We start from the raw sequence: 26,928 nt of genomic DNA, 5'->3' as shown, positions 1-26,928 counted from the left end.
AAATTGTTTTAAGACATGACATACATAATTGGGAATAGGTCATCTAGTATTATAATGCAGATTAACAAGGTCATTGCTGTTTACATCCCCTCCATAAGTTTGAGGGAGGAGGTATTTTGGCATAATAAACAAGGACTCTATATAATGTGGTAAAATTTATGTAATATTGATCACATAATATTAATAGTGTTCTTTTGATCACGGAATATATACATATCAATAGCTACAAGCAATGTACATAAATATATGTACAAATAAAAAAAATGAAATTAACAATGTGAAAATATGAAATAAACATTCATAGCACATAAATATAAACTGTAAATAATTTTATATTGATGAGAAAAGTCAGCACATTCACCTTATTAAAATATTTCTGTCATCCATATTCATAGTGCATACATTCACTTAAACTTCAGTACTTTTTTAAAACGATTATTCATATTTGATTTATTTTATATATCAAATCGCTGATTTTCATACTTATCACAATTTTTTTCAATCTTGACTTTTCGGCTTAATGAAAAACTGATATGTTTCAGTTTGAAACAAAAAAGATCTGACAACAAGGTTGCTATGACAATTGTTCTATCTAACTACACCAAATGTATAAAAAACAAATTATAAAATGCATTTCTTATTTGGCAAACACACTCTTTCTTTATTTTACTGTATTTTCCCCAAAGGCTAACAACCATTTGCACACTTTCAACAAGTATCATTTTGTACTTATGGTGCACTCTAAAGGAAGACATTTAGGAGATTAAAATACAATATTGTTATCTCCATTCTAATGAAACTGACAGAAAACAACGTTAAAACATGTGTATTTAAAATCTGTCATATGCCGTCTGCGCTTGCGCGTACGTCCCATAGCATCAATTGTTAATTGATGCCATGTAAATAAGTGACGCTATCCAATCAAAATGAACGTTACAAACCTTGTTGCATTAGAATTGGTCATTTAATGACCCAAAGCCAAAATCAATTAACAAATCTTCAATTTTGATATGATAAATGTTTGCCTCTTTAAGGGTGTGTTGTCCTACCCGATGTAGAGATATCAAATTGACTTTTATAAACAATTTTTTATTGCTGACTATAAATAATTCTAATAACGGTAATGTGTAGCATGAGCTATACCCTTATATCCATGGTTACGGTATCTTTATATTTTTACATATTTGATATATAATAAACATATTTATATTTTTTAACCATTCTTATTCATAAGATGTTAACTTTAACCAAATAAACATATGATTAACAGTTTGAAAATGATGTAAATTAGTTATATTAGATAAAATATGAATGTAAGTGACACCTCTTTAAGGGTAAAATTAGTTTAAGAGTATTCTGCTGATCAACAAAGAAACAAACTTCTCACTGAAGTCACAAGTCAATTTAAGAAAGCACAATTCTTTAACCATTATTTATGATCTCCCATGACATTTATGCAGTGAAGGTAGACCAAAGTTAGGGGACACAACTTATTTTTGTTCCCTTTTACAAGAAAGCTTTAAAAAGTCATGATGAACTAACTTTTTCAAACACATTACTGATTTAAAGAGTTATCTCCCTTAAGGTCTATCTTCTTATTATGATATTTCTAGGGTATTCATCTAAGTCTCATGCTGAGGTATTTTTCAATCTAAAAAGCTCCCATATAAAGCAAAGGAAAATAGATAAGAAACGTACACAAGAAAGTTTAAGATTAAGGTACACTATATGGATGAAAAAGTATTCAATCTACATGGGCAATACAGAGAAAAAAAATCTGACAAATTTGGTAAACAAAGAAAATCTTTCCTTTGGAAATTTTTCAAATTTTACAAATTATTTCTATTCACAGCAAAATAACAACAACAATCTACAAATAAATAAACAAGTAACAAAATGTAAAATTCAAACAGTATCAATAAAACATAACCCCATTAAACATGGCATTCACAACGTACCAGTACTACATTGTAACTAGCTTATATTACCGTATTTGGTCGTGTATAGTCCTCCACTTTTAAAACTTATTTATGTAGTTAGTACAAAGGAGTGCGGATTATACACAACTACAGATGGTTTTTGATTTACCAACAAAATTTTAAGTTTTATCTTACAGATGAGTATGACCCTACTGTTTTATCTTTTTCAGACATACTTTCTTCCTTTTAAAAAAAAAGAAAAATGTCAATCTAGCAGTTACTTTAAAGAAATAAACACTTTATTTATACATCATATTGTTACCTTTTAAGGTATACTAGGAGAAGAGAGAAAACCCCTACAAACATAGACAAGACAAAGCATCAATTTGGCTTTTTTTCATATTGAAATCAAAATTTGAATATTTATTGTCGTCTTTAAATTTTCTGCTAGAAATATCCTCCTACTGACGGTGTGCATATAAGCTGATAGTTACACTTCATTGAACATTGAATTCATTGTTCACCTAAACCAACTAAAATTTGTCTCTCACAAGAATAATAAGTTTCCTCAGTAAAAATATTCCTTGCCAAAATAGGAATTTCCAATATATATTAATGGAAATTGGAAGACTTGACTAATACTTTAAAAGCAGAATTATTGACAAATAAACAAACTTAACTTCATAAAACTGTTCTGTTTGTAATCACAATGTCTAAAGTATTATGCTTTAAGTTTTCTTTCTTTCACCATGGCTACTTGTATACCGTACTACTTTCTGAATTTTCAAAAAAAGTAATAACTCATGAATTGCTTTTTTTCCTACATGTATAAAACCAATAATATAATGTCAGATGTGCTACTATTTCTAGTGATGATGATGGGAATTATGATAAATACATTGAATTCTATTACTAAAATAAATCTCATTCTCACAAACTACACAGCACATTTTTTCCTCTTACACACATTTTCCCATACTTTTATACTTTATTGCAAAGTGTTTATACCCTTGCTGGGGATCAGAAGCTCTTGTGAGCTTATATTTTCTTTAACAATTTTCAGCCAAAAATGGTGAAAGACAATTAATCTTTGGATAGAACAACATTTACTTACTCAGCCAAGATTTCTCCACATTGCAATTGTAGGATACTTCTAAATTTTAATTTAATTTTTTAATTTTTGAAAAGTAATTTATCTGAAAATAGCTATTCTTGATTGACAGTGATTTTTAGTGTAGAGTTAAACTGCAATTTTCAATTAAACCTATCATTCAAGCAAACTTTGAACAGACTTTTGCACACATTGAACAACAACTCGTATCATCTCACAACCATTTCTATCAACCCTCATGTCATATTCAATACATGTATCATCATAATAATCTGCATTCATTTATATTCTTGGATACCCATTTTTTGTGGATTGAGAAACAATTAATTATTTCGTGTACCGGTATATTAGATTTTGTGGTTTTTCCAAAGTCATACAAGGCAGCCTTTAGAAAATTGACAAAAACACTTCAATAGTGGTTCACCTTTAACCACAAATCCACGAAAATTGGTATCGAACGAAAAAAATTAATAAACAGTATAGCATACATTTCAAGTACATATGCTATTCTTAATTGAAAACATTTTTCATTTTTACCAATGATCTGAGTATCTTGCTGCATGTGTTATTTCTTGGTAATAAATCAGACAATGGTTATAAAAGATATATTGGGAAGAACTTAAATAATTTCTTGTTCAACATGTCAATTATTTGGTTCTTATCCTCTCCACCCCACCCCATCCCCAATAAAAACAAAAATATCTCTCCTGCTAGCAGATAAACATTTATACAGACAAAAGCTCTTATTCCTGCGGTACTTCTTGGAATAACTTAACCCAATTCTAAGATTGTCCTTGTCATAGTTTTGGTAAAGATTTAGAAGAACTTGTGGAATGTTTTTTGTCTTCTATCAACAAACAAACAAAATATAGAACAAACGAAATACAAGAACACAAAACTGCATGCATTTTAAATCACACATTTAAATCATTTTCATTTGTTAAGTTACAATCATTTTGCATCATATAGCTTGAATTTTATTGAGAGCTTGGTCACTTATCCTTGTTTTAAATAAGTTTGGTCTTTTCTTTATTTCCACACCTGTTTGTATTAAAAAAGCTCTCAATAAAAAATCAGTTGTAACCTGATTGAATTGGGCATTCCAATCTAATCAACAACAGAAACACACCTCTGAAAAGCCCATTGACCAATAGAGCGCTGAATACATCAGTTGACAAAGCCAATAAATAAAATTTGCTTTCAGAAAATTGGTATCACCGACTAAAATGAAATATATATATATTCATAAATTACCCTATATATTGAAACTATATATCATGAAGGAAAGACAAGATCTTTATAAATAACAAATGATTCTTATGTATGAAATATTTGTCTTTGTTCTATTAAAAGTATTAAAGCTGTTTATATTTAGGACTAATAAGAGTAAACCACCCAATTTGCAAGCAATTCATTGGCGCAACAGTCATGAGTATAAAAATAATGTGATAGTGTTATCAAACTTGGATCTTCACTTATATGAATAGATGAACAAAGTAAGAAAATTGCGAAAATGAATAGCCATGACTCGGCCACACAGTGCCACACAAAAATAAGTTTGTTTACAGTGAAAAATCTAATGCCTTATTTTTTGCTCCATAGAGTTAACATTACATATATATATATCTTCTATTAATGCAAGTATGATTTTTTTTCTTCCTGTATTTTTTTGTACTTTTTTACTGACTAGAGTTACACTTGATGATCTTAGAATCTCGTCTGTCAAAAATAACACAAACAATTTTTTTGTTTAGCTGTCGGCTAACATTGTGCTTGACACATCATGTTGTTTCGAAACATGTTTTCCTACGCCATCAAACATGAAATTCTCCTTGTCAAGTGCTGATTATTTAAATTGTATATATATCTATTCATCATCATCATAAGAAAGGATTGGTTGAATTTGTTTTTGGTGCTATTGGCTGTGTGGCAGCAGACTGAAAAAGAAAAAAAAACTATATATTATATACATGTCTTATAAAGTGCTGTATATATTATATACATGATAAATAGAGTTGTAGGTTTATAAATCAAAGCCAAAAATTTGGCAATATGAACATCACAATCAAATTTGTATTTGTTTTTCTAGTAGTAAATTACTACAAAGAGTTACAGAAAATAAATAGATTAAACTCAAAATAATGGCAATATTGTGGATATGTGTTTTATTTGTGTGGCACCAAGGAGTTACAGAAAGAAAATTGATTAAACTCAAATTAATGGCAATATTAATGATATGTTTTATTTGTGTGGCACCAAGGGTATACTGCACGATATAAAAATTTAACATGCATGTTGCTGTCAATTTAAGGCATTTCAAAAGGATACCTTTATAAATCATATAACTGTCTATGAAGGGCACTAATAAATATATCAATTTCATGCACGTATACATGAAGCTTGTAAAATGGTTCTTTATTTATATCTACAGACAAATGAAGTTTAACCTACCATGAATGGATTAGCGCTAGGAGCAGGCTGACCCCAACCACCAAATCCACCTGGCTGTGCAGCTGGGAATCCTTGCTGTTGTCCAAACCCACCAGGATTTCCTCCCATTTTATTTGACTGTGTTGATGGTGTTGTCATTGTATTTCCATAGTTTGCAGGAACTGGTTGTCCCCCAAATCCTGCAGCACTTGAAAACCCTCCATTTTGCATGTGAAACTGTCCAAAACCTTGCTGTTGTTGACCCCCTCCCCACCCAGCTTGTTGTCCACCAAAACCTGCAGCAGGTTGTGCCTGTTGTTGCTGTCCAAAGCCAGCAGGCTGTCCCCCAAAACTAGCACTAGCAGGTGTTTGATTAAATCCTCCAGGAGCTGGTTGCCCATGCTGTCCAAAACCTGCAGATTGTTGTCCAAAACCAGCAGCTTGTTGTCCAAACCCTGCAGCTGAGCTGACAGGCTGTCCAAACCCTGATGGCTGTCCAAATGCTGGCTGAGGAGCAGGTTGTCCAAATCCAGCCGGCTGTTGTTGCCCAAATCCTGGCATTTGATTGGCTACTGGTGTTTGCCCGAAACCTCCTGGTTGTGCTCCTCCGAATGGATTACTTACACCAGCTCCTCCTTGTGAAGCACTAGATACACCACCTCCAAAAGGATTTGGTGTTCCACCTGTTGGAAGAAACAAATTATTTTATTTTTACAATTTACTTCAGACTGTCATTTAAAACTTAATCAAAATGCATTTAACTTCATTGAAACTGTAACTTGGCCCCCTGAAGTCAAGGCATGTTATCTTTAATACTCTTAATCTTTTTCTAAAACAGGATTTATCTTTTAAAAAATGTCTTTTGCTAAACAAAAATCTGCTTTATTCTTAAAAATTGATATTATTTAATGGTATAAAGCAAAACCTAATTAAAAAAACATATAATAAAATATATTGCTGTATGGGATAATCAATTTATTGACCACAGGGTCCTGGTGTCAGTTTCACAAAAAAACGGACGACTAAGATTGATCGTAAGTTATACTGAATTGTTCATGACTTACGATCAACTTTAGTCGTAAGTTTTTTTGTGAAATCAACTCCTGGACCTTAAATCCACTGATGACAGATCCTTAGCCTAATAGGTCATTAAAATTGTTCTATCGTACCCATTAAACAATGATTTGATTTATTGGTGTTTAACGCTACTTTTAACAATATTGTGCTATTTGGTGGAAGTCAAGTTTTTATTGGTGGATGAAGCTCAAGTTCCCAGGGTGAACCACCAACATTCAGTAGGAAAACATTGGGTTGCCAGAATAAAACATATGCACCAGGTATAATATAAATATATATATTGTACAACTTACATCCCATCACCTTTGGATATATTTGTTAAATATACAATATAGTTACAAAATAAGCACTATGAAAAGGAATATTCCATCTTTTCATTCTCAAACTTCAATAATATTAAATATTTTCCAAATCCAAAAACAATAAAATCCCCTCTTCAAGGTCTCAATTCTCAAGTTCTCCTCTAGTTGGAGAGGTTGTGGCTTTAATCCCAGAGATTAACCAAATCAAACCAAAGACTTGAAAATTTGTATTTAATACTTCTGTCATAAGCAAGTGGCTTTTAGAAGTAAGCACACAAACTCCCTGATTCAGACTAATAGGTCCAGGTGGGGTAACATGTCTTTCTACAGACTGTTACCTTGCAAATTATTTTAAAAGTCTCGCTCAACTTGTCATCTATTACAAAATAGCATTCTTATCTTCATAGTCATATAACATCAAAATGTTCACATCTTAAATATGCATTTAACTTGCCACTGGTTGTTTAACAGCCATCCATCATAAAATATATATACAAATTATATTTTAAACTGGATTAGTAAAATTCACTTTAAAAGATTATTAGTAATCACATTTTTTGTAAATCACTTGCAAATAAAAACAAAACATGCCTTTATCATTCAAATACAAAGCAATCATTACATCTGATTTCAATTAATAAGCATTACTCAAGCTTTAACGTTAAACAAAATTAAAGAGAAGCAAACATATTGCATTACAAAGATGCAGAATCATTTGTTGATGAACATTACATCCTTCTTTAATTTCCTTTCAATAATTTACATAACATTCTTTTAATAGATATAGAAAGATGTGGTATGAGTGTCAATGAGACAACTCTCCATCCAAGTCACAATTTATAAAAGTAAACCATTATCATTGAGGTAAAGCTGATTACCGTTACTGCATTCACTGTCATCCCAAGATGTCGGATGAAAAATTAGGTCTGTATTTGTATTGTCTGTTAAAGTGTTTCTATATCATTTTCTTTACAAAGCATACATTGGTACGATGTAAATTTATAAAAGATTCACACGGAAGTCGCAAGTAACTACCGAGACATGTGTATGAAACAGGAAATTGGATTTGAAAAAATCGCAAAGATGACTAAATATTGAATGAAATTATTGGCCATCTGCCCATAACTATACATGTTTATTCAATTGGTCATTGCAAAAAGATGCATTTTAATGTTAAAACCATTCAAATTTCATTTTAAACATATTAAGTTACTTGATCCAAATACCAGTATTGAAATCATAGAAGGCAAACGTTAAACTAGTGTTCCAACTAACTTTGAATAGTATGGAAGAGGCATTGTCTGAAAAGGGCATTCATCCCTAATTGTACTTAACTACTGGACCTTACTCAGTGGGCAGATCCATTATTACGGCCACTAACTAAACTTGTAACATCATGTAACATCAACTTTCTTTCTCAAAAATAGTCCCTGTAACTACTGTAAATTCAAAAACTCTTGCATACATTTAAATTTGCAATTGTTGAAAAATGACCATAAATGAAAGATCATTTATTACAATTTCAAGAAATGTTATCAAATCTTAAAGATAGAGTTTTTTGTTTTGTTTTTTTGAAACAAATAAATTTGCAAAGATTTCTGAATTTCAAGTATTTGAATTTTGTTGTTCAACCATCCATATATTTTCATCAACATGATCAATATAATCATACTATAACTATAGCATAATATAAAACATGTAATAAAATAACAGGCCCTGAACTGAAAACTAAAAGAAGAATTTTTAAAACATATGCAAAATGCCCAAATTTATCATGAAGACTTGCACTATTCTATTTATTAAAACAATTCATGTAAAAACCTTCTTTTAATGGTTTAATTGAACTTCAATGACCAAATCTAAATAAAATATTTTTATTCCTTTTCATGGAAATAAAAGTAAATGTACTTGCAAAATCATTCAAAATCCAAAGAGGGATAACAATCCTGAAAAACATTAACACACAAAAAATAAAATTGGTGGGTGAGTAAAGTCTGGATCTGATTCCCACAGAGATAAATGCTTTCTGGGAACTGACTTCAGATTTTACTTATCCAGTTTGTATTTTGCATGTTATTGCTCATTGTAATTAGGATCACTCCACAGACTTTGGATCATGATACCCAGTATGGTACTCTTACAAGAAGTTAACAACACAAGGTGGTTCAGTTCAAATAACTTTTGGTGTTGATTTTTTGGTGAAGTTGGTGAAGTTGGTTTTGGAAGACTTCCTTTGTAATATAACTCCAATGATAGTCTTGCAACCAAACATTATTTTTTTGTTTAAAAGTTTATAATTCATATATATGGAAGTGTTTAACGACCTTGACTGGCTTTTCAGCCCTCCCACGGTCGGCTCGGTACCCGAAGGCGATTGGCGAGTGTTTGAATATTTTGATGCCGTGGGTCAGGAACAAGTAGTGGAGGTCGCAATATGGAGGCCGCCATCTTGGTTTTGGTGAGTAGATTTTGGTTTGTTTACTATTTTGGTCTTTATTTTTCACAACGGCTGCTTTCAGAGCCAGTTTGGTCAGCTTGGCAGCCCGCTAACCTCGACGATGGAGTACTGGTAGATGACGTAGTTCTAAAGATGACAGGAAGCGTTATCAGGACCAAAGCCGTGAGGCAGTGAAATGAAGGTTGTATCACCCAACAGCCTAGGATACAGCCCTCGGACGTTAATCGGCATAACACTCCCCATGATACAATGATTTTGGAGTGCATTTTTACGTGGGTATACCAACTACACAATGTACTACGTAATTCAACAGTAGAAAAAAGTGATTTATAGCTGAATCACCTTGTGTTTTACTCAAAACCTTAAATTTCATTTTTTTATTGAAATTCTTAATTTCAAATAAAAATGCATTCTTCATGATAAATCTTATTTTTCAGGCTTTATAACAAGGCAATGCAAAAATTCATTCATGCACCAAAATGAATGTTTACTGTACCATAATCAGTGAAAAATGGATTGCCTGGTTTTCCTACAGGTAGATGATGGGCAAAAAACTGTCCTAGCAAAAATAATCATATAAATACAATAATACTTTAATAATGACTGCCATTCAATATTCCCCCCTTTCATATAATCCTAATGATAAATTAATCATCATAACTGCTTTTTTAAATTAAAATTGTATTTATTAATTTATTTTTACATTTACCTTTAGGATTGTTAATTGACAAAATAAAATTGGAGAACAATTTCCCCTATATAGACTTTTACAAATTTCCCTATATACAGAATTTTCCTATTCCTTCAATAAAGACTATTTCTAATTTCCCCTATATAAAATTTTCCAAAAGCATGGGAAAAAAAAAGATACAACCCTTAAACCTATCAGATATCTTCGTAAAATTTGATGATAATCTATAAGTTATTATTAATGGCCGAAAGTTTTCAAGTCTCTTAGTAATCTTACTGTACACCCTAATTTATTTTTCCTATTCCATAAGCTTTTAAGTTTTGTTTGTCAATAAATCAGGCTCAAATAAGTATTCAACCATTTATTAGTAAAAGCACAAAGTTATAAACATAAACCAATCGTTATCACCTTGCAATACCGTGTGAAAGTTTTAAATGCATGTACAAGTAACCTATCTCTAATTTTCTTTTACCTGTGCCAGGAAAAGCATTTGTTGAACTTGATGTGTTAGTCGGTGACATCCAATCAACTCCTTGATTAGTAGATGATGCTGTACTAGTGCTGTTCCAGCTAACTCCCTGACCACCACTACTGCTATTCCAATTAAGACTACCACCCCCAGCAGACGTATTTGTTCCACCTCCTCCCCAACTAACTTCTGCACTAGATCCTCCTGCCCAGTTGACATTTGAACTGACCGGTGCAGGTGCCGAGGACAACGGCGAGGAACTAAACAGATCTGATAAAGCTGAGTATTTATCACCACCAGAGGGTGCTGGAATGGATATAGCTTGCGCTGTTGATCCATTTGTCAGAGGTGCTGACCCTGAGGGAGTATTACCCATTGGTACTAAAGGATCTGAAATAGATTAAAGTTTGTGCTTTAATAATGATAAATTCTACTACTGGGTGCTATAATTCTCATACATCATGTAAATTGTGAAATCTCAAATACAGAAACTGCAGTAATACAGTGATTATTATTGGTTGCTGTGTTTCATTTTTGATTTTGTTTGTTGTTTTGTCCTAGATCAGACCATTGATTTTCTGGTTTGAATGGTTTCACATTTTGTCATGTCAGGACCTTTTATGGGATTTACTTATTGTTTAAGGTCAATGGTGACCTATAGTTGCTTTCATTCACATGTTTTTGCTCTGGTGGATAGTAGTCTCATTGGCAATTGTCCCCTATATTGTTTATTTCTAATGAGAGATTTTGAATGATTAAACACAATCTTTGTGGGGACAAAGGGTATTTTAAAACATACGACTTCCTCATTTAGAAAATTCTCATTACTTTATAAATTTCTTTGAAAAAGTACAACACTTTGTCCTTTAAGGGACCCCTGAAACCCTCTCCATTCAATTATTTCTGAAAAATGCCTAGATCTGACTTACTACTAGGAGGTGCCTGGAAACCTGGGAATGAAGATTGTACAGGTGGCTGTGATGGTGGTGGTGCTCCAAACTGATTAAAACTAGCAAAGTCAGCAAATCCTCCTGAAAGTTCAAATTTTACCAGAACAATAAAATAAAACTTGTTTTCATTAATAGACAACTTGCTGTTTAATGAATGATACATAAAGATAGGATACAACATTTTTTAAAGTTTAAATGATTTTCTGATATTAATCTTTCATTCTGCTGTCACAGATTAACCTCAGTTAAAAAGTCATAAATTAAATAAATATCCTGTAAATATATTCATATTAGACATTTCTGAGATTTGTATATCCTTAAAATTTGAAATAAATATGAAAAGCAAGATTTTTGTAATTTCAATTAAACTCCTTATTCCCATTGGCCATGGAATTCACACAGAACATCAACTAATGAAAACCAACAAATTCCAATCTTTTTACATCAAGTACTACACCAACCATGATCTCCTGCCGCTGACGGCTGTGATGGAGTTGACGATGAAGAACCAAATGGATCTCCTCCTAAATCTCCTAATAAATCCATTGTAGCTGACCCTGAAGACTGTGAGGACTGACTTTGTTGTCCTGGGGACTGGAATGAAGCGTCTTTTGGTGGCTGTTGACCTAGAGTTATCTGACCTGGTACTGATGCAGCCTGACTCTTTAAGGTTATTTTTGGTGACTGAAAGAGAAACCAATTATTTTAATCAATGGAAAAACTGGAATAAATAATGTAAATTATTATAGATAAGACAAATTCTATGGAGCAGTGTGCCAGGTCTGATTTTAAAATATTGATCCTTTATTTTTTTATCTAATCTAGTCTAATTTGTTTTCAATTTCTATCTTGAATTTACTACATGTATAAGGATAACAGTGGTGTGCATATCTGATGGCAGTTTAGGTTGTCAGCAATAACTCTTAAATAAAGGATCTCAAATGTATAGTTTTATATCAAAATTTTGTAGCAAAATCTCAGAATTTTTCTTTAATATTGGGTTAGTCTAATTTTCTGTTTGAATGTTGTGTCTTAGCATTGTCAATCATAATTTTTTAACTTTAAATTTCAATGCAGTGTCTGTTTAAGAATTTTTTATGATGTCTTAAAGACTTTTTGTCAGGGTTAAGTGGTTGAGGGGGTCAAATCACATTTCTTAGTAACAGCAAAAAGTAACAATAAAGATTGTAGACAGAAAATATTAAATTCTTTGAAACCATCACAAATGTCGTTTATCCTCATCAGGAGAACACTTTTTTGTGGTCATTGGCTGAGTAACTTCAATTTACATGTATTTAAAACATTTGTACCGACAGAAAAAACGATGTTCATTACCGTTGTAACTAATGACAATAACCTGTGAACAATTGTGAAAAAAACAAGCAGCAATAGCATTATTCACCAAAATAAAATTAAGTAGTAACATCTGAAATGAACAATTGTTGTGACTGCGTATAGGCTAAGGGTCAATTGTAGTGTACTGTTACAAATTTACAGAACACGTAAATCTACCCTATCTGCACACAACAAAGTACATGTAACAATTACAAAGACTGAGAAGTAAGGAAGTACTTACAAAGGAAATACAACACTATCACTCAGGAAACCTAACATCAAGTGGTCTCTACACAAAATAATCCAATTATACAGAATGTTACAGGATAGTACTACCATCTAACATCTAGTATCTTAATCTCACATTATCAACTGACAATTAGATGTGGGTGACCTGTGTTGATACTAACAATTATGTACTGGTATGTACATGTATACTGATCACCACAGTACAATTATACAATATGTAAATCATTATAATATTATTCATTTATCTTTATTGGAGAGGTGGCTGAACAAGTGGGTCCCCTTTTGTGGGAAAAATTTTATTGATTTTATAGGAAATGACTGGAGCGGGGCCCCAGGCCCTTATGAAAAGTTCTGGATCCGCCACAGGTGGTGTTGATTTGAGGAGAAATTAAAAGAAGAGGAGGGCATGTAACCCATTCCTGCTTATATCAGTTTGTTAATCACTAACGGCTTGAAAATGACTTGACAGAATTCAACCAGACTTGCACAGGTTAATCTGAAGGACATTAAATTGTGTATCTGGTTTTTAAATTTTAATTTTCAATTTTGGGGTTTCCTGTACTAAGTCTGTCAGACTTTTCCATTTTGCCTATTATCATTTATAGATGGTAAGTATGACACTTCTACCTTTCAAGACTATATAAACAAATATGGCTTTAACTGATAATAAATAATGACATCTACAGACCATCATATCATCCACATTGACAGGCATGATCTAATACTTACAATACTAAGAACCTGAAAATAACTCAGTACATTGATATAGTTAATGTACTACAAATCTAGGATTTTTTCATCAGAAATACTTACAGTCTTTTTTTTGGAAAACAAATTAAAAGATAAATCAAAACAAGGGAAATTATTGACCAAAATTGGCAATGTCTGAAATTGTGTGATTGACTTCTAATAATAAAATAATAGGACAGTAATTGGTAATTCAAATAGTTGGACTGTGGTATAAAGTAGAGCTTACTGCTTAAAGCTCAGTCATATTTAATAATTTTCTCTTAACGGTTAAGTAGTAAAAAAAGTTTTGTTTCTTCTCCTAAATTTTAACATAAGGAAACAATCTGTCAATCTGCAAGTGATTTCATATAATTTTTGGACACTGGGAGAATAGTGAGGCTTTGAGGAATGGTGTTTGGAAAGGGATTATAGGAAGTGTATTTTATTGATCTAATGCTGTAAGCATGCTGTTCAGTGTAATACATAATCATTACCATATGTCCAATTATGTCAATAGTTTCATTCATATAAACATTCACTTATCAAGGAAGTTATGATTTTTATCAATGGAGTTTTATTTACAATAGATAACACAATGTTGACAATATTGTGGTAAATAATCATCCTATGAATATTCAACAGGATAAACAAACAAAGGATAGTAGCAAATGACTTATTTATATAAATCAAATATAAATCTTGATCAATTGAATTTTCACTGAAAAATTTACTGTTTTTTACAGTATAAATAAAATTGAGAATGGAAATGGGGAATGTGTCAAAGAGACAACAACCCGAAAACCACACACAGATGTGTTAACCAATATCAGTTCATTTTAGCTCTAGTTAATTGCTTACTAAAATATGGCACAGATTCTAGTGATTCATATTCTAACACTGATGTATTTATACCTGAATTCTATCTGAGCAAATTGCATTTAACACCTGAATATTTATATGTCTTTAATTTTATTAAATTGAATCTGATTGTCTGATTGATTTTGATTTTGATTTTTTGATTTTTTACACAACTTTTCAGCACTGCTTTTGGGCTATTTTGTGGAGGCTAGTTTTTATTGGTGGAGGAACTCAGAATGCTCAGAGAAAACCACCAACTTGCAATATGAAAGCTGACAATCTTAGTCAATTAAGATCAAGTGCACCCACACGAGTGGGGTTCTAACTCACAACCTCAGTGTTGACTGGCTATAGTGATTACAGTTGTAACTACTTAGACCACTCAGCCACTGACTCTGAATTGATCACTTGCTGAAAATTGGTTGGACACATCCATGTTTTATGTAGTATTGTGTTTAGTGCTGAGGGATTGATCTGTGTGACATAAGGCTATTATAAAGGACTTATGATGAAGATTTTCTACCACTAAAGTGTGTCCATACTTTCTTGAAACAGGTCAAATCTGTTAGTAGCTAATTTGATGAAATCATCACCAATAGCTTTAATTTCTTTTTTGCAGTTGTTTTTGTTATCATATTTGAATTAACTGTATACACTAAAGTTCAAATCAGATTTGACCTGTTAAAGAAAACAATATGTACATATACGCAAAAAACATAGATGGATTGCTACAGTAGAACATAAATGTAAGACTCAAAGATATGTCTAACTGTCTGAAATAGCAAACTTGAGTAGGTTTCCACAAATGTGCCTGATCTAGCTAGGGTACACATAATCATGATTTTTTTTGACAGATTGGTAAACATAGACATTCAGTTGTGTCGAAATCCACTTTGACATAAAAATCTCACAAAATATAAAAGTTTGACCTTGATCTCTAATTACAGAATGACAGACATCAAACATATCCTCATTCCTCATCAAATAAAAATATCAAACAACAAATATTTATTGTTGTATAAATCATCAGAGATTTGTGACAAAATGAACAAAATACACAATTACCATAGAAATCCTAACTGAATAACACACGGAAAATATATACCTTAAATTCAGTAACAATCATCTAACGAATCCAATGTATGTTTCTAGTCTTCATATACATATATATGTGTCCTTTGATTTATACCAAAACAAATGTTTCTTTGGTATTAGATTGATCCTACAGTAACCAGCTGGTAACCAAAAATCTCAGTTCAACACTTTTGATCAGCAAGAAAAGATTTTGCTTGAATGTTATGTAAAAAAAAATGTAATTTTTAAATTCTTATCACAAAAAAAACTTTCAATTGCCAAGACTTTTTCACTTCAGGTAATGATAATATTATTTCATCTACTTTTTTTTTACAACTGAAGCAAATCAACCCTAGTGGAAAAGCAATACATGTGCATGTAAGTCTTAGACCAAGACAAACTAAAAACCAAATCATAATATATACACATGTTGGGACAAAATCTAAACTGTGGAGCAAGTAATTGAACTTGTGGACTTGCTGTCATATTCAATAACCTTTTCAGGTGTCCCGATCAGGGAATGACAAATAATACAAAGGAGTATGTTCAATAAGGTCCTAAAATGGCCTACTTTTTTAGCGTAAATTTCAAATTCGTATTTATTGACCAATATTACGATAAATTATAGATAATACATTGACTACATAGGATATAAGCCATTTTGTTGAACATTTTACGTTTCTGCGTTTCATTATGACGTCACAAGTTGTACTCGTATTGATTTTTGACGAAAAAACCTATAAAAATGAGTAAATTTCCATAGATTTTTGGACAGGAAACATAGAGCGCATACGTCGACAACAAAGATCTTTTAAAATAATGTTTGTGAAGACATTTCACATGTCTTATTTGAATATTAAGCTTGTCGACGCCTGCGCTCTATGTTTCATTGTCCTTTATTTGAGTGAAATCCAGCTGATTTTGTCAAATTTTAGCAAAATCCCCTATCTTGACCTTTTTAGGATGTAAAAATCAACGTGTTAGATTAAACTTGGACAAAACCAGTTCTGTTTAACTTTCTCACATGTCTTTAAGGCAACTTAGAACAATTATTGTCTTCTAACTATGAACTTTATAATTGGGGCCAAATATGGCCCTTACCGAACTTCTCCTTTCTGCAATTCAAAATACAAATTTGGAATAACTGGTGTACTACGATGCAGGCAAGGTGAAAAGATACATGACATATGTTATTGAGTCTTACATTAATGTACACATGACTTACTGATTCACTACTGTCTTCTGTTATCATATCTTTCTGCATGGATTAGACACAAATAAATGATACACATGTTGTTTTACAAGCACTGCATAACAATCTTGGCATATATTTCTACACCATTAAATTTTGAATTTCTAATTGAAGCCATGCATTATTACAGTTTACAAATCTCATCTAAAAACCATAAAATCAAAGCCTAAGCATGCCATTTAAATTATAGCATTGATTCTGTGTTTTTGGGCCTCTTAAAAATTAACTACAGGTAGTTTTGAAGGGAAAGATAACATGTACATATGTACAGTGGTATGTACAGTGTTCTTGGATTTTCCCATGTAATATTTTAACTGCAAACTGAAACTAAATAATAAAATAAGATGTTATAAAAGTAACAGTCCTTACCTGATCATTTTGATGAACTATAAGATTGGAACCTTTTTCTCCTAATAATGCTCTCAATGGTTTAGTTGTGGTCTGTTTATTCATAGAAGACTCATTGACCTGTTTTGCTTCTGTTTTCATTGCCTCTGTAGGTGCAACATAATATCGTTTTTTCTCATATTTTTGCACCATGAAATCTTTTACTTTTTGTTCATCTCTTGAATCTGGTTCCGCTCCTGATCTATTGTCATAAAGTCCTAAATATACTTTTTTACAAAACTGCAAAATAAGATATGTTTTTCTTCAATTTAGAACAAATTTAAGAGCTGCTGAGTAAATTTAAAGCTGCACATAAAACATCAAACATGGCCTCAACAATGACTAAAACATTTGTAAAAGCAGAGGACATCTTAAAAAGCATAAATATCTTAATTGGCTTTTTACACGTATCTGTGCCTGTAGTTGCTTCATGTACATGTACTTGCTTTCTTTAACTTTCTTAAAATGTGGTTTAAAGTTTGATAAAATTAAAACTATATTTCTTATGTATTAAAACATTTAAAAGTAAAAGTGATTCTTAATGATTTCTTTCTGCCACTGACATAAATTTTAATATTTTTACAGACTACATTTTTCCATTCAGTTGAACATGTACCATTGAAATTATCACATAAGGCATTTGCTTTCTTATTTTGATGATCTTTGATCATGATAGTTTCTGATATATTTATTTATTCATTTTTCATAAATAATCAAGACTATTGCTTATATATATATATAACTCTCAATTTTTCAACACTTTGCATGTATTTTGACTATCAGATGTCTTGTGGTTATTTGTATCCTAAGTTTGCTGTCTCATTGACAAATACCCAAACATTCCTTATACTTAAATTGTCTTTTATACAAGTCTTATATATTCATTATTCATGTTATTGATCATGGACATATAATTTTTTCTAATTCCATGAAAATTGATAAATGAAACAGCATATGTTCAAATGTATGGAGACACATCTTATTTTCATTGACAATGTACATGCCAGTCCATAGAGTACAAACTACATAGATGCCAACCCCTTTTGACACATTCAGTAACAATATGTCGAATTTTCTGTAATTTTGAAAAGTTTTCAGTAATCGTTCAAAAATGTGCATTTACCCAAAAAATTACTGACAAGTGGTTGCAAAGTGATGTGCAGTAACAAGTTCTGTTAAACATGTTATCTGTAGTTTGTATTCTATTCATTAATTGTTCAGACGTTTTCGACTCATACATTTTCGTTTTGTCAAGGAGAAGTAGAGAAAGGGGGAAAGCTACTTCAAAAAATGCAAGTTTGCCTCATCGGAAGTCAGTTAGTTACCAAACGATAGGTGGATAACTCCCAAGAAAAGGGAAGCATTGCATTGGCGTTTTCTAAATACCAGACCAGACTGGAAAAGTAAGGATAGAAATCTGAGTTTCACAAAATTGAACAGCGATGACTGGGAATCCGTAACTATTCTTCTTTGACCATAATAGCGTAGTTTTGATTGCAAAATCAGAAAATTACGGAAATGGTTGGCATCTATGAAACTATTAATAACTCACAAAATGCATGGACTTGTATGATGATGTATCTAATAAATGAATTACAGAATATGGCAGTTTGAATAAAATTAATATACAAACCTCATTTTCATTGCAAAATCGGAAAATTACAGAAATGGTTGGCATCTATGAAACTATTAATAACTCACAAAATGCATGGACTTGTATGAAGTTGTATCTAATAAATGAATTACAGAATATGGCAGTTTGAATAAAATTAATATACAAACCTCATTTCCATGACATATTAAAAAGTCCATTTCATCTGGTGTAAAACTGGCCATCGATATGGATTTTACTCTGTGTGGTGGATTTAAACCTCTCCTGAATATTGAAATTAAACAGCATTGAATATTACACTGGTATATACATCATAGAATAGATATGACATATCATGTAATTATTTCATTTCAAATCACTACCTACAACCTTCTCTAATAACCTTGCTTCTTTAAGTTATAATTTTTGGACTAATTGCAAGATGTACATGTATAGGCATTGGCCCACTTATTCACACATTTTAAATTCACATTATAACTTAGGTTTATATGACAGAACTTAATTTAACAGTAAGTTCTATGTTTGATACCGACTGTCTTAAGAATCCTCTTGATTATGGTCCAATGTTAAGTGTCCTAGTTAGTAATGATACGCTTTTTCTAAATTCCTCTGCTCATATTGTTCACTTGCGTTTCATGTATGAAGGCTCATTTTGAAGCTGAGACATTTTCACAGATATGGACCATAATTTGGTATTCGGCCTTTGGTTTCTTTTTGTATCCTTTTTTATAAGTTCTAAAGTTTTAACTTTTATTTTGTGGGTTGTGTTGGTGTTAGAATAGTATGAATGGAACAATTGAGTTTTTCGAGAAAAAATTAATACATTTTGATTCACCGTTTACGTGACATGAAACCAAACAGGAAACCAATCTTTATTTTCTTTATTTTGCATAATATAATTCAAAAGGCATAAATAAACACCATTACTAGTGTTGCTTTCTTCATGTTAATATTTAAAATCTATTTTCAATGTTATATTAAAGTTTTTTTAAAACCTGACAGGAAACCATAAGAAACCGAAAGCATTTTTTTAGTTTTATTTTATTGCAAAATCTGCTTAAAATAATCTGAACAGTATACTTTTTCTTAAAATCCATCTTAAATGTAACAGTATTATAAAACTCCTAAGTATGTGCTTGTTTTGAAAACAATTAGTACAATTTATTCAGAATTTTCCATATTTTCTTCATTGATACAGGATACCATAATCGTTGTATCTTGATGTTTAAGCCAAAAAAATGTATTTATATTTGGTTTTGATATTCCAGTTATATACAATTTATTCAAAATCATTGGCAATGTAACATTCTTTAAATCCAGTAAAGAAAAAAACTTTTAACTTGGAATTAAAATCTTTAAAATAGGCACAATGTGATACTTGTGACCTGTACACCATCTACATGGTTTCCACATTTTAACCTACTTTAGTGGGCTAAATTCAATAAAGTACTTACTTTCAAGTCATCATGGTTTAAGCTAGGATTTTCAGGGCTTTAGTCACTTTTGCGCGCCATGAAAATCAACCTTTTTTTGTGTAAAAGCAAGGGACCAAGGATGTATGTTACTAGCTTCATCTTTGACTTTGTCAGATTTTAAAGGACTTAATTGTAGGCATAACTGGCAGTCAGTATTGTATGATTTGAATGTATTGGCCCTTATTATGAAAGATTCTGACATGGGATGTGGAAGCTTAGTTCACAATTTCTCATCAGTTTGTTCCAGAGGACATTCCTGAACAACACAAGTTGCATTCATTTTTTTAAACAAGGAATCACAGTAGAAATTAACTTGCAATGATTTTATCACTGCATAATTATTATCCTTATAAATCGTCAAAATCGTTATCTGGAAATCATTTCTATTTAGTTGGAACTGTTTAAAATCCTTTTTGGAACGAGTATAACGACTGAAAGGAGGTTAAAAACAAATCAAGAATAAATCATGTTTACTACTTTCGGTTTTAAAATGAAACGAAAACGGGAAGTGACACGTGGATAGTAAATTCAAAACGAGTCCGGTTCTTCAGGAAATTGTCATTTTTCGGTTTTAATTCCTTTAGTAAGAGATACATATTAGTCTCTCTCGTTTAATTGCTTCTAAATGATTTCATATTTTACGTTTTATTTATCAGGGTCTATAAATAGTTACACGACTACTTTCAGGCATGCGTAGCACAAAGTACAGGAAGCACCTGTTCAACTCGTGAACGTTTTGAATAAAGTTCTAAAATAATATTTTTTTAATGGAAATTATCAAAAGTTTTGTATGACAATTTATATCAATTGTGACGAAAATGCGTTCAAATGACGAATCTACGACAAACGAACTTCCAATTGTGATCGTTTGAGAAATAATAAAATTCAAATGCGAACTGTCCGAGACCAGGGGTAACAAATTATTTCGATTAAATGACGAAACTATACTCCTGGTTGTTGAAATGCCAACTGACTGATTTTCCTTGGGAAATAATTATAATGGTCAATAATATGAGATTTATTAATAATTAACGGATTAGTGACCCATCGGATGGCGAAAGGCAGATTAGTTGTAATCACAACTTGTAACACCGGTTGAAAATGTTAATTACCTGGGGGTCATAAACTTGTCAAAAACATAAAGACAGGTAGATTTATAGTATTTTAATGAGAAAATATTTTAACACTTTCTAAATTTAAGTGACGAAATTGAATTGAAAAACTATCGTCAATGCGAAAACTCTTTCGTAAATTACGAAAGTGACGAGCGCTAGCAAAATCACTGAAGTCATGCATGGTAAAAGTTTACTTCTCCTTTGATAAGTTTATTGCGTTTCTGATAAGTGTTTGCAGAACATGAATAAAAAATATTAATTAAAAACTGTGACAAAGATTCCAACTTTGTACATTCTAAGTGTAACGGCATATTAACCTGTATTTTTTTTATTAAATTATATTTATTCACCTAAAATATCCAGTAATATTTACTGCTGAAGTTAAATCAATCCAACGAGCATTGGTACAATGATAAGAGACGTAATTTCGATTGATTTTTCCAAGGACTCTTCACGTCATTATCGGGAAACGAAGTGTGTTCTAACGCAGGGTTCGACACTAACGGTAGTCCGGTGCCCCCTTAAAATCTAGGAGGACTACCAAAACATGGTTAATCAGTAGTCCTGTGGACCACCTGGAAATTTGTATATGGTCTGGCTATTTCAATGCTAAAGATTGGCATAAAAGTCTTCCCAATTATGTTTAAATTCTTCAAAAACAGTGATGGCATTTGGAAGAACGTAATTTTAATATTGTTATTATGAAAGCACTTTTGAGATCCAGATTTCTGATCAGAATCATCACAGTGTTTGTAACACATAGGATTTTCAATGTAAATAAAAATGTCTGATAACCAAAATGTGAAGAAGCTGCTGATTAGACAGCAAAGGTCAGGAATAAAAACGTAGATGAGTTAAAAAAATACTTCCCAAATTTGGATAAAAAATTATTATCCCCCGAAAAAAAATAAACAGTAAGAGGTATTTTGGAAAAAAAAGGCAACAATATTTTTTTGGTGGCTTTCTTATTTAAAAAACCCACATACATGTGATTCAAAATAATATTAAAGGCATTTTGTTTCAGCAACATATCCACTAAATCGCTTTCAACAGTGATGATGAAGTTAACCTCTAGTACACAAACAAGACATTGTATCACTACAAAAAAAATCTTATAAACTGTTTGAAGAATTAATGAAAACTTCAAACATTGACTTAGGCTACACTTAAACATATTTTGGTTTGCCCAAACCCTACCCCTAAGGTTGAGACAGATAGGAAGGCATTTTCTTTTTTTTTTCAAAAAAAAGAAATTGAAGTATTAGATGTTTATTAGTCTTCATGCCTGTTTGATTAAAAAAAACTTCTTCAAATCAGGACAATAAAAGAATTTGAGGCAGAGTAGGCAGCTGTTTTTGGGTAGGTAGCGTTTGGGTAAACAAACCTATTATTTATTATGGCCTAATTTTTATCCTTTTTTTTCTAAATAATCCCGGAATAAAAGGTCAAATAACTCCACCTAACAAGGCCTTTGAAATTGTCTCATATTGCAGATTTTGCATTTAATTTTTCAAAATTTTCTGACAGGAAAAGTTCAGGAGTAATAAAATTTATTCACTGAATGTCAACTTTTAATTTATCTGAAAAAAAACCCCAAATATTTTCAAAACTCAAATGAACATTTGTGTGTTTCTGAGGTGCTCAGATGGCAGGAAATTGCATCTTATTTCCAAAAAATTTCAAGGAGGGGCATGCCCCCAAACCGCCCTAGCTAGTTCAGGCCGCGTTGCGTCCCTCACCGGTGATAGACGAGGACTACCAGGACTACCCAAAATTTTTTCTTGGTAGTCCTGTGGACTACATCACCTTTAATGTTAGTGTCAAACCCTGCTAACGTCTGTCAAATATGAAATCAATTTTGTCAAAGTCATTGGGCATATATTTTCACACAGGATCGTACATGTATGTAACATTATGCACATAGGAAAAATAACAGACCACCGGCGCAATCTCTTTGACAATTGTATTTTCCTCTTTTAAATAAGACGAAACAAGTCTACAGATTATGTTTGCTAACATCCCGTTGGAAACAAAAACAATGTTTAGACCTGGTATTTCGTACATCCGGCCGTAATGGCGTTATCACATGTTAGTCACATGTTTCACGTATGACCGGAAATGATTAGAACTTAAAGACAAAAACAATTTTAATAAATAACTGGACTTCTGTTTTGTGTGAAATGTAACGCATAACGATAACGTATTTTTCTTACTTAATAATTACGAAGATCAAAACAAGAATGTAAATCATCTCAAATTTACCTGTTTGAACATCTCGCGAGAGTTCATATTTGCATATTGTTTTTAAGAATTCTATTACAACAAAGCAGATTACATCATCTAAAAATTGCGTTACGAAATCGGACACAAAAATCACGCCACTGTTCTTACATCTGCTACATAAATACTTATAGTTCTCAGCATTTTCTTCTCACTATTCTTATTGGTCGATGTTCTTTGTTATTTGAAAGCAAAGTTACAAATTTGCCGGTGACGATTATCTATAAATCAGTCAGCGTTATGCTCTTCGGAAGCAAAAAGTAATGCGAGAAACGACACAAAAATACGGTTGTAGAATCTTTGAAATTCGTATATTTTAAAAAAAATTCTAGGGAAGAGTAGCATACACTTGTATGTTGATAAAAATAATGGCATCTTTAGATGTAGTTGCAACTTTTCTTACAGTAATTCACATTTTATCACTTTTCTATAGTTATAGGAAACGGAGCCCAATAGCAAATTATGGTCCATATGTCATGTACAAAATGTATGTGGTTAAATTTTCTGTGTTAAGTGACTTTATTCTTTTTTCCATCACTTAAGGGTGCTATAAACAGTTTCGTACTAAAAACTAGGGGTTCTTCCCCAACTAAAAATAACCATGGAGGGAAACCCCTGTTTATCTACTTACTTGGTGAAAAAGTATCATGTTTTTTGTATTTGATTGTAAAAATTAGTTAATTAGCTTTCAATTAAAACAGGTTGAATGATTGAAATAATTTTAAAAATTATATTAAATATACATGTTTCGAGGGGAGACAACACTGTAAACAGTCTTTTTTTTTAGCAGTGAAAATAGAAAACTTATTTGCAGCCACTGTAGCTCTTTTCCGAGCAGGAAACCGTACCCTGAAACAAGATTTTTTAGAAAGGCCAGGTAAAAACCTACAAAATTCATAGTTTTGATTATGAAAAATGTGCATGGATCATGTCTTCATGGCTGTGCACATGACCTGATATCAAGTTTTTTATGTTAAAATTATACCTTTTTTCCCCCCATGTTCATTAATTGGATGAAATTTTTATAATATATTAAAAGTACACATTATTTTTATTTCATTATAAACTAGAGAACATTCTGATTCCAGTGATACATGTAACTAGTTTTATACAAGTATCTTTATTAATCAGTTTACCAGTAGGGGTCACATATGCATGGTCCCTCAAAACATGACGTCATAGAAAAAACTGTTGATTGCACCCTATAACACCCCGAAAATATTTTTGTGATGTGGCTTTTAGTCTTCTACAGGTAAAAAATAACCTTTTTCAAATCAGCAGAAATGGTAACATAAGCTGTCACTTGTAACTTGTTAAAAATTGAAATATGTCCAATATCACTGTATAGAGAAAATTTGTTTTTTAAACAATTTTGTATTCTTCAATTTGAGACACAATAGGAATATATATTGACCCATTGAATAATCAACAGGTTATTTTTTTTCTCACTGGAACTTTATACCAAAACATAAGATTTAACAAGTCCTACACAATTCTATAATTAATGATTAACAATTTTAAGAATGAAAATTAGGATCTGACTAAACATTGATAGGATTCAGGATTACCAGAAAAAACTAATCAATTATGCATGTCATTAACCAGATACATCATACATGTAGAGGAGATTGCCTGTATTCCTGCACTAACAACGTTCTTAACGCGTCTGAGTGATCGTCATTGTAAAGGGGTACATGTAAACTAGAAATAATGTTTGTTCTGCCGGTACTTAATCACAATTCCCTAATGTAGTAATAACAGCTTAAAAGTTTAATGACTGCAAGTTGTTGTGCTGTATGTTCAATAATTTGATTTTTAAATATGTAAATATGAGGAAGTCAACTTATCGTTATAATACACCTAATCGCTATTTGTCTGCTATTATGCATTACTGAATAGTGAATATCACACAGGTTCCCGTATTTTTTTTTATGTCATGATACAAAATATCTGACGCCACAATGGAAAAGTGATTGTTGTATGACCTCAATAATTCAAGCAGGACAATTTATCTGGTCAGCTGGGAATAGCGTTAAGGTGTTTAGTCAAAGACAAACTTCCCAAAGGCAAAGTGACATGTATAGTGTTATTTCTGCTTAAAAAAGAATTATCTTCTTGGTGTTTCATTGAATTTAGTGTATCAAAACTGGGTCATGTTTGTTAACTTTTCTGACAATATCATTGTATATAGAAATGGGGCTTTTTTCTATCGTTCTTTGGAGAGACAGTATTATACATGTTTATTTGACTGCTGTCAGACTCAGTAACTTACAAGATGCCACTGCACGATGTGCAGACAAATGCACCCGTCGTCATGTTGACATATGTTGGGCCTCTTTGGTGGCAGTCGAAGCACTGCTTGTTAGGAGGTAACGCTGCCATTTCTCGTAACATTTTGAGGTGTTTCTCATCTTGCTTTCTTTTGCTTGACGCCATTTTGAAGTATGACAATTTTTTAAACCGGAAGTTACTTCCGAACTAAATTACGCAAGGAGCGATAACTCCCACATGTTTTGTGTGGTTACCGTATGCGGTCATGTATAAAGTATTTTTTGGAACGTATTTTTACTTGTATAATAGAAAACATATATCTTACTCTTATCAGAGACATATAATGTATTATATGTCTCTGCTTTTATCTATACTTTTTTAGTATAAAAAGTCCCTGATTTAGCATAACAAAAGTGTTAACTCTTAGAAGGCTTTCCATTACACCATATCAAAAATATTGTTAAAAATCTAACGGTTGAAATATTTTAACCGTAAATAGAACTTGTCAAAATTTTATTTTCCATTATTATATGATGCCTTTGCAAACTCTAAAGATTTGCATAATTACCGAAGGTAAAACAACTTGACACAGTTTTAAAATATATATATATATTTTTTAATTTAGATATAAAAGAAGACAATATACTGAACTTGAAAAGAAGATGTGGTATGAATGCCAATGAGACAACTATCCACAAAAGAGGGGGGAAAGTTCTTGCAAGTTTTAAAATAATTCATCAGCGATGATTTTGTTTATCTTATTTTAACACAATTTAACTAAACTACATTATTTCACTTTTATCATGACTGAAAAAAAATATGTTTCTTTTATATCTTGTAGCTATAATGTCTTTTTATATGAACATATAAAAAAATATAAATCT

General features: G+C 31.6%; 1 protein-coding gene across 2 annotated transcripts; it reads right to left on the bottom strand.

The window, feature by feature from the left end:
• Positions 1-142: 142 nt before the first annotated feature.
• Positions 143-26,251, bottom strand: LOC134710256 (arf-GAP domain and FG repeat-containing protein 1-like). Of its 2 annotated transcripts, XM_063570533.1 has the most exons (9): positions 26,046-26,251; positions 19,074-19,167; positions 17,274-17,531; positions 11,869-12,091; positions 11,387-11,488; positions 10,461-10,847; positions 9,794-9,856; positions 5,482-6,143; positions 143-4,967 (listed from the first exon to the last, which is right to left on the bottom strand). In XM_063570533.1, the coding sequence occupies exons 1-9, from the start codon at positions 26,207-26,209 to the stop codon at positions 4,911-4,913; spliced, it is 2,010 nt and encodes a 669-aa protein (XP_063426603.1). In that variant the 5' UTR covers positions 26,210-26,251; the 3' UTR covers positions 143-4,910. The 2 variants fall into 2 exon arrangements, with proteins under 2 accessions (XP_063426603.1, XP_063426604.1); XM_063570534.1 differs by lacking the exon at positions 9,794-9,856.
• Positions 26,252-26,928: the final 677 nt, after the last annotated feature.

The sequence above is a fragment of the Mytilus trossulus genome, chromosome 3 (assembly GCF_036588685.1).
Source record: "Mytilus trossulus isolate FHL-02 chromosome 3, PNRI_Mtr1.1.1.hap1, whole genome shotgun sequence".
Taxonomy (NCBI): Eukaryota; Metazoa; Mollusca; class Bivalvia; order Mytilida; family Mytilidae; genus Mytilus; species Mytilus trossulus.
This window is presented reverse-complemented; position numbering and strand designations above follow the sequence as displayed.